Source organism: Nematolebias whitei, chromosome 11, assembly GCF_014905685.2.
Source record: "Nematolebias whitei isolate Nwh7 chromosome 11, NemWhi1, whole genome shotgun sequence".
NCBI lineage: Eukaryota > Metazoa > Chordata > Actinopteri > Cyprinodontiformes > Rivulidae > Nematolebias > Nematolebias whitei.
The window spans coordinates 14,222,115-14,232,207 of record NC_056508.1 but is presented as its reverse complement, the minus strand read 5'-3'; the positions used below and the strand labels follow the sequence as shown (position 1 = coordinate 14,232,207).

Sequence of the window (10,093 nt, the reverse complement as noted above, 5' to 3'; positions counted from 1 at the left end):
CGTGAGCACGCTTTCTTCCTTTCTTGCTTTTATGAAACCAAATGTCTCAGTAGAGAACAGTTAAATAGTTTTGTTGTGAGGAAATTATGTTTTAATTGACACTTTCACGTGTCAATAAAGTTAATTTGAATCTGTTTTGGTTGGAGCTGGTGTTCTGGGCCCATTTCTTCATACCACCTTGTGAATCAATTAAGTCCCACTTTCTCTTTTTTATATCAGAAAATATAAATCCATGTGTTTTTGTTTGGCTTCCTTTACCCAGCGGACGCTGCCATCACAGTCAGGAGTGCTCCATTGTCTGCTGGTATTGTCATTGTTATTAGTCGTTTGGATTGCCTGTGGAGGTATCGACAGGCTCCTGGGGAAGCAGGCACCAGGCTGGATAATTAGTTGTTCTTCGATGCCAGACAGGCACATTGCCGTCACTTAGAGAGGAAATGGAAAGTGGCGTTGCTATCAGAGTAGCACCGGAGCAACCTTTGGTGTGAGGGCTGGGCTCCAGTTTTGAATCACAAACATCTCAGCAAAGCGTAGCGTCCTGAGACAGTTTATCAGTATGCAGCACAGAAAGGACAATATGCTTATCATGTTTGTTGGAGGTGCGGTGGAACTGATGTTAGGTGTTTTTGTAGACCGGGTGATTTGTGCAAATACTCTAAAAACAACAAAGTCCATGCTCAATAATCCAGGTATACAATCCAACATTTTTCAGTCAGGTCATCTGGACAGTTTCTTCTTTTTTTGTGCTGAAACGTTTCTCCTTCCATCCAGAAGGCTTCATCAGTCAAGGAAACACACAACACAAAACAAATTCTTCCCCCAACAGCTTACTCGGAAGTGGAACAAACTAGTTATGTTGGTGCTAAGATGGTCTCTTTCTTACGCCCCCTCCTCCGTTGCCGGCCCTCTTCCTCGTCGACAGTCAAACTGGTTCAAAACAACAAAGTCCATGCTCAATAATCCAGGTATACAATCCAATGTAACTGGTTTGTTCCACTTTGGAGTAAGCTGTTGGGGGAAGAATCAGTTTTGTGTTGAGTGCTTCCTTGACTGATGAAGCCTTCTGGATGGAAGGTGAAACGTTTCAGCACAAACAAACAAACAAAAAAAAGAAACTGTGCAGATGACCTGACTGAAAAATGTTGGACTCTACAAAACACTTATTTGAATTTAAAAAAAAAATTGTTGCTGTTGTTTGTTTATTTGAAATCTATGGTAAATAATGTAAAAAATAACTGAGTTTTTCAACCAGGAATCTCCATCTCCCAGTTTCATGTCATCAAACTTGATGGTGTCTGGTCGTGGCGATGCTCTGCTGCCTTTCAGAGCTGCGGTTGATGACGAGGAGCAGAAACAAGCCTGCCAGCAGAGTGCCCCCAAAGCCCAGCAGGATGCCGTACATCACAGGCAGAACGACATCCAATGGGCTCCTGGGATATGGAGGGACTGGAGCTCGCTCCAAGACCAGATCCAGGTCTCTCCATGTCAGATCTGTCACTAACACACAGCACAGACACACAACTTCACCTCTGCAGTACAGGAGCAATTTTGTCAAGTTTTAACTTGAAGGAAGGACTCAGGGGAAGAAAATAAATAGACAGGTGATAATTACATTTTTGAATCTGTAAGTGTCCTGGGAAATATTCTTTGTACAGTCAGAGTGTTGATGCTGAGAAGTAATGAGCTGGAAGCATGCCCGCAGCCACCATCTAATCCAGCATCTCATCTAAACACTTAATAGATTCTGGGTTCAGGGAAACATTATATCATTTGTCATTCAGACAATCTCAAGAGGTGTAACCCAAAAAATCTTCTCTTGGCATCGATAGTGTGAGAGATTTCTGCTTTCACGTGAACACACATTTAAAGCGGGTCTTGTGCTTGCAGGATAAATGATCTTACACTTTGTCTTCTTGATCCTCTGATGCCGATGGGTGTTGGAGTCTGCATTCGCCGGCTGGATGTTCAGAGAGCTGACGTACTTGTGGTAGTCCTCGACATAACGCTTCAGGTTCAAGACTTTGTCCTGGTTGATGTTCTTCCCCACCTCTGTTAAAAAAATTAAAACAGAGCAACTATAACATTATTTGAGTGTGAAATGTCTGTATACTAAATATTCTGTATGTATTTTCTATATTCTGCATTGACAAACATGTCTACAAACTTCTGACCAATCACACACTTGGCACGTACACCTGTAAAAAAAAAAAAAAAATCAGCCTGGGCCTTTTGTTGAGAAGGGGCGAAGCTGCTCCGAGAAAAAAATGACACAAATTTCATCACGCAACTAGCGGGACGTCAGTGAGAGATGATTTTTGTGGCTTCGATGGATGCAGGGCCTTTAAGTCTGACAGGATTAAGAGAACCCAAAAACATGTCTGCATATCTTTAACTTCCAGAACTCAAATCAATATTTGCCTTAAAGGTAAGGGAACAAAAATCTAAACATACTGCGTTTGAATTGTTCTAAATGTGCTGATGTTTACAGCTGATGGCTCGATGCATTTAAATACAACTAAAGTGGACTGCTCCTCCTAAAACAGCTCCAATCTCCAAAATGTCAAAGTGGTTCAATTTATTCTATAAATGTTACATTTCAGTTTTACATTATATGGCTACGATAAATTCTATTAAAATTTGAAATTACAAATAGCACTGAGTGGTAGCACTTCCAGTGTTTCCTAGAAGGAAATGTGGCAGGAATTGTTACTTTTGATGAAACAACAATGACGGTTATGTAAAATTTGTTTCAAATGGCAGCGGTTTGTTTCAGAAATGGATCTGCTTGGACAAGCTTCTATTAACTTGTAGAGCTGTCACTTCCATTGCCATACCAGCCTCACGCAGCCATTTGACCACGAGCTGACCAGCCTTGAAATAGGTAAAATAAAGTTTAAGCTTCAGATGGGACTGTACTGCCAGGAAGCAATCCATCGCCCAAATGGGCGTTCATTCAGCCGCTGCACTCAATGGACGCGCGCGGCCGACGACCAAACAGGTGAGATCCCAAAGCAGACGAGTCAGAGCAGGGTCCGTGTCTGAATAATGCAGAATGCAGGCAGAAAAAGGGTTTCGATGCTCTTTGACGTCCATGAAAGGACAACACTCCCTCAGCTCCGATCTTCTGCCCCTTTTATTCAGCCGCGCATCCACCGACCATTAATAATTATATAAGCAGTCAAAGCTTAATTAAAAATGTTGGGGGAGGGGGGTTCGGGTTCAGACCTGTAATTACTGTTCATTCGTCGGGTCGGGTTCGTCAATGATGGCTACGTGCTGGGGCGGATCAAATTTTTTGGGCCCGAATACAACTCGATTAGTTTGTAAAATACATTTTGCAATCTTAAAACAACACATATACTCAACATGTTATAGGAGTTTCTGCAAATGCAATTATTGAAACCTTAAAACTGTTTGTATTAAAGTTATCTGAACAGAAAGACAAAATTCTTGATGGAAGTGCTCCAGGCTCTAGAATATTTTGTAAATACAACTTAAAGAAAAATTGAAGGTGAAGAAATAGCATCTGCAAAAATGACTTATATATATATATATATATATATATATATATATATATATATATATATATATATACTTTTTTTTTTTTTATCTGAGCTGTTTTAAGATCTGCTTTTGTCTTGCCCATTAGCTCAGTCCAGTCAGACGTCAACTTGTTCACCGAACTGAGATTGTTCCACAAGCTATCTGCAACAGGAAAGATGCTAACTGCTCAGTAACCTTCCATAGAATCCCACTTCAAATTGACCGTAACATCTCTTTAGATCTAGTTGAATTGCTGGTGTCTTGCTCAGAACATAATTATTTCTAGCAGGACAGGACCAAACAAATGCTTGTGACTGCATGTTTGAGCAGATCGCCTCAGAACTGCAATCAAGAGCCATAATTGCTACATTCTACATCACAGTATTCCACTTCAGAGCCGCTAATGCTCCGAGTCGTGTCTTACAACTTGTCCTCGCATACTTCCTCTGTGTTGTCTTAAACTCCAAAGCTGCTGATGAAAGGAGCAGATGGTTTGTTGTCTGGCTGGTGTCAGCTTCACTGAGTCCTCTGTCAGATCATTCACACCTCCTTCTCTCCAGCGCCACTCGGCTGCGGAGCTGCGTGCACGCTGGACCGCAGCACATGCCAGGGACTGGCAGTGTGTAAACTGTGTCACTCTGGAAGCTCCAATTAAAACAAATTTCAAAGAAATGAAGCAATTATACTGGGCTGTTAAAAAACTCCAGGAAGAGAATAAACTTGAAAACACAAAACGAGGCCCTGCTCCAGTTTTCTTTTTGTCAAGGGACGTGTTGCGAAGCGCGCGCACAGGGATTTGCTGCAATCAACCGTACGGTACATAAAAATGATCTGTTTTCATGAAGCTGTCCTATCTGCAGGATCACATGTTTGTAGTGAACACGGTGAATGAGTGCTGCATGGAGCTTGTGCTCTGCCTTTGTGTAGTTCTCACCGATGGCGATGTCGGTCCTGCCGATGTGCTGCAGGCCACGAGAAAGTCTGTCGTAGTAGGTTTTCTCGCCATACTTCAGCAGCCAGTCTGTCAGGGCTGCCTGGCACTCGGGCTCCTCTACAAAACACAAACATACGGCTCTCAGAGAGACGGGCCTGTGAGCGTCGGGCTGCTGCCACAAACTCTCCAAGCTGAGTGGACATGTGCTCCCACTTCTGCCTCGTCACATTTCAGCTCCTGGTTTTTCTGCTCTCACTGAAAACTTTTGGTTACACTTCATTTTTTATTGCAACTCTAAAATTTCACATCCTCTTACTTCTGTGTGTACAAGGAACGAGTTCTTAGATGTTACACCCATTCTTCCTGGATATCATGTTGGTTATGAAGAGAAGTAATAATTTTAAAATACCTTCCTTTACCTACGATATCTATAAAATAAAGTTAATATAACATTACGTGGTGGAACAGTTGGTAGAGCTGCCACATCTCAACGAGAAGGTCGACAAATCAAATCCCGGCCCAGGACCTCTCTGGGTGGATTTGTGTGTTCTCTCTGTGCATGTGTGGGTTTTCTCCAGGTACTCCAGTTTCCTCCCACAGACCAAAAACATGCATGTTAGACTGACTGGTAACTCTAAATTGTCCCTAGGTGTGAGAGTGAATAGTTGTTTGTCTCTATGTGTCCCTGTGATGGATTGGAGACCTGTCCAGGGTGTCCCCCACCTCTCGCACAGTGACCGCTGGACATGGGCACCAGTGACCCCCACAATCCAAAAAGGAAGAAATGGGTAAAGATGATGGATGGATAACATTACAAGGTGAAAAGTTTTTCTATCTTTTTTACTACAAACTGGATTCCAAAAAAGTTGGGACACTAAACAAATTGTGAATAAAAACTGAATGCAATGATGTGGAGATGGCAAATGTCAATATTTATTCGTAATATAACATAGATGACAGATCAAAAGTTTAATCTGAGTAAATGTAACATTTTAAAGGAAAAATATGTTGATTCAAAATTTCACAGTGTCAACAAATCCCTAAAAAGTTGGGACAAGTAGCAATAAGTGGCTGGAAAATGGAAATTGAGCATATAACTAACAGCTGGAAGACCAATTAACACTAATTAGGTCAATTGACAACATGATTGGGTATAAAAAGAGCTTCTCAGAGTGTCAGTGTCTCTCAGAAGCCAAGATGGTAAGAGGATCACCAATTCCACCATTGTTGCACAGAAAGATAGTGCAGCAATACCAGAATGGTGTTACCCAGCGTAAAATAGCAAAGACTTTTAAGTTATCATCATCAACCGTGCATAACATCATCAAAAGATTCAGAGAATCTGGAACAATCGCTGTGCGTAAGGGTCAAGGCCATAAAACTCTACTGGATGCTCGTGATCTCCGGGCCCTTAAACGTCACTGCACCTCAAACAGGAATGCCACTGTCAAGGAAATAACAGAATGGGCTCAGGAATACTTCCAGAAAGCATTGTCAGTGAACACAATCCATTGTGCCATCCGCTGTTGCCAGCTGAAACTCTACAGTGCAAAAAGAAAGCCATTTCTAAGCAAGCTCCACAAGCTCAGACGTTTGCACTGGGCCAGGGGTCATTTAAAATGGAGTGTGGCAAAATGGAAGACTGTTCTGTGGTCAGATGAGTCACGATTTGAAGTTCTTTATGGAAAACTGGGACGCCATGTCATCCAGACCAGAGAGGACAAGGATAGCCCAAGTTGTTATCAATGCTCCGTTCAGAAGCCTGCATCACTGATGGTATGGGGTTGCATGAGCGCTTGTGGCATGGGCAGCTTGCATGTCTGGAAAGGCACCATTAATGCAGAGAACTATGTTCAGGTTCTAGAACAACATATGCTCCCATCTAGACGTCATCTCTTTCAGGGAAGACCCTGCATTTTTCAACACGATAATGCCAGACCACATTCTGCAGCAATCACAACATCATGGCTACGTAGGAGAAGGATCCAGGTACTGAAATGGCCAGCCTGCAGTCCAGATCTGTCACCTATAGAGAACATTTGGCGCATCATAAAGAGGAAGGTGCGACAAAGAAGGCCCAAGACGATTGAACAGTTAGAGGCCTGTATTAGACATGAATGGGAGAGCATTCCTATTTCTAAACTTGAGAAACTGGTCTCCTCTGTCCCCAGACGTCTGTTGAGTGTTGTAAGAAGAAGGGGGGATGCCACACAGTGGTAAAAATGGACTTGTCCCAACTTTTTTGGGATTTGTTGACGCCATGAAATTTGGAAACAACAGATTTTTCCCTTCAAATGATACATTCTCTCAGTTTAAACTTTTGATCTGTGATTTGTGTTCTATTCTGAATAAAATATTAGATGTTGGCACCTCCACATCATTGCATTCAGTTTTTATTCACAATTTTAGTGGCCAAACTTTTTTGGAATCCGGTTTGTATTTAATACACAACTTTTACATTATAACATGTCCTACCAAAAACATTTTCACATTTATATGATACATACTTATCATATACATATCATATTTTATGAAATTTGAATATATCATATTATAAGATAAGATAAGATATAACTTTATTGATCCCGCAGGAAATTGTGACACAAAATATATATGGGACACCAATTTTTTGGTTATAAGATGAAAAATATTTAGCAAAAACATGAAAACATCTTGGGCAGCACGGTGGCGCAACTGGTAGAGCTGCTGCCTCTCAGCAAGCAGGTCCTTGGTTCAAACCCCGGTCCAGGGGCCTTTCTGGGTGGAGTTTGCATGTTCTCTCCGTGCATGCGTGGGTTTTCTGCGGGTGCTCCGGTTTCCTCCCACAGACCAAAAACATGCATGTTAGGCTGATTGGTAACTCTAAATTGTCCCTAGGTGTGAGTGAGAGAGTGAATGGTTGTTTGTGTCGTTTGTCTCTATGTGTCCCTGTGATGGACTTACGACCCGTCCAGGGTCACCCCTTGCACAGTGATTGCTGGACATGGGCACCGGCGACCCCCGTGACCCAAAATGGAATAAGCGGGTAAAGATAATGGATGGATGAAAACATATTGTTATGACAAAACAAAACAATAAACTTGTCTTATTATGTTGTCGTCATGACTCTATTCAATTTTTGCTGAAATGACAGGACAAAAAAATTCCAAAATAAATCACTAGATAAATCACACAAATAACAATAATAATAAGAAAAACTGAAGAAAGAACAGTAACAAATTAATAAAGTTCAACAATGTTCTTTCTGATAAAAAATGTATTTAAAAATTACGAGTAGCTTTACATAGAGGAATCATTATCACACTTTTTAGAGTGCTTTATAATAAATACCTACAATCAATATATTGTAAAGTAAGTGTTTGAATATTTGAACTGAAGTACTGCCTCCTGTACAGTTTGTGTGTTTTACACTGCAGCTCCACTTCACCATTCAGAGTTAAACGTTGTACTGTTGTTGCAACTTTTGTAATGCAATGTTGTCATTTTCAGCTCCAGTGTATTCATATTTTTTCTTTAGTTGCTTCTTGCTTTTAAAGCTAAAATATTTTGAAAGAAACCCTTAAATTGAAACAAATACAACACACTGGGTCTTCCAATATTTTTGAGTTTTAACAACAGCTTCACCAAAAGTTTGTTTTCTCTCTAAACTTTTTAAATCTTTCATTTCATTTTAAATAATTATCATTAGGCTATAAAAGTCACCAGATTGACCACCAGTGAGTAAAACCAGATGAAATGCAACACTTTAAACCAGTCGTGAAATTTCAACCACCACATGCAAAATGAACAGCAGTGCACTCACCAGCCACCCAAATATTGAGGACCATTTACTCCCCCCACATGGCAGCAGAATGCCCCCACTCTAAGACAAGGAATGGGGCCTTCTTAGACCTGCGTGGTGCCAAAGGTCTCCCGTCACTTTACGAACCTACAGCAGAAGACTTGTCTCTCTTGACTCGCAGATTGAGATCCAGTTGATTATTTTCTGGTGAGAGGCGATCGATATGCTGGAAGATGTCTTCTTCTGGGTGAGACAGGGCAAACAGGAGGTCCTCACACTCCTTGGGTGTCAACAGCTCCACTAAACGTTCCAGTTGATGGACGCCAACGTCTTCTGCCACTACACAGTCAGAATACAACAGTTAAGCTCAAAGACACAAAATAAAAGCTTGTATACGCTACTGATATGTAAAAATATAATTATATTACGCAGCTACAGTGTTACAGCCACAACAAGAAGCATAGCTGAACCAAATACTTGTTTACAGCACAGATGTGCATGATGGACTGACAGTCCCAGCAGCTGCAGAGAAACTGAACAATCCACATTTCAACACAGAGAACAATGTGATCCAAATAATGTGAAAAACTGGGAGATTTTTCTTGTTTCCAGCTGCTGCTGACGTACACCTGCTGAACAGTCCTCTCACCTGTGTCCTCTCCAAGTGTTGAACTCCAAAGCAAAAAGACAAAAAGGACACAGAACTCCCAGACCTTCATGCTGACTGATAGACTTAATCCATACATTTCACTGGAGAGGCCGTTTACTTTCAAAATGATCCAGAACTTGTTGAAAAGTAAACAACTAAAATTAGGATATTGACTTAAATAATCTAAGGCCCTGTTTACATGACAACAATCCAATGAAAACAGATTTTTTTCCCCCCATTTCTATGAAATTTACATGAAAACGTCCTAATTACAATCTCTGTTTACACAGCAATGTGGAAAAGGTGTAATTCCCTCGCCACGCCACTAGTTGTTCTCCTGTGGACTGTAGGAAGCCGTTGTGTTTTGCTGCGTTATACTGCGCGTGAACCAGGGATGACAGAAAATATCTATTTTTTCTGTTTACATGACAACGGGCACTGGGATGTTTTTGAACCATTGCGCTCTGGAACCAGTTCTCAACTTGTGCCGCTGTCAGAGAAAACATTCACTGTTTTCATGTAAATGAACAAAACAAACGCAACGAAACTCTTCCATTTTCACCATAAATCATTTTTGCTTAAACAGGGCCTAATTTTTAACTAAGTGTCAGTTATATTAGTCACTTTAGAGTTAAGGTAAATAATGTAATCATAGGGTGTTAGCTCGAGCTGTGATTTGATTAGCCATGACAGAGAAACTATTATTTTGCAAATATCGTGCTGCTCAGAACTGAAAAATCGATGTTGCTGACACTTATTTTTGGTAATACGACAAACGATATGACAAACGTTTGTTTCTGATAAACTAGATCCTTCTGCATGAACATCAATCAGCCATAACTTTATGACCACCCACGTAACGTTCAGTACGCCCACCTTGCACAAGCAAAACAACCTAACGCATAAAGAACATGTGGTGGTGTCTGATACCAGCACGTCAGCAATGCAACTATTTGGCAAGGCAGATTTTGGAGTGGGGGTTGGCTGTTCTGGGAATTGGGCTTGCTTTCCCTGGAACTGGGATCTGGAAAGGTGCCCCAGACTGTGGTGTGTTCTTTTAGGTAATCCTAAAATGTTGAGTTTAAATTCATGAGTCGACTCACAAACATGACTACAGGTCAAAAACATGTTATACCGTTGCACCATTATGCCTTTGCATAAAAAAGTCTCTGATGGGAATGGAGTG

At 41.2% G+C, this 10,093-nt stretch overlaps 1 protein-coding gene across 1 annotated transcript; it reads right to left on the bottom strand.

Annotated features, from left to right (window-relative positions):
- Positions 1–1,279: 1,279 nt before the first annotated feature.
- On the bottom strand, positions 1,280–9,004 carry LOC119416718 (transmembrane and death domain protein 1-like). The gene is made up of 6 exons (XM_037683903.1): positions 8,908–9,004; positions 8,402–8,597; positions 7,889–7,898; positions 4,478–4,583; positions 1,903–2,049; positions 1,280–1,497 (listed from the first exon to the last, which is right to left on the bottom strand). Exons 1-6 carry the CDS (start codon positions 9,002–9,004, stop codon positions 1,280–1,282), a joined length of 774 nt encoding a protein of 257 aa, XP_037539831.1.
- Between the last annotated feature and the right edge of the window lie 1,089 nt (positions 9,005–10,093).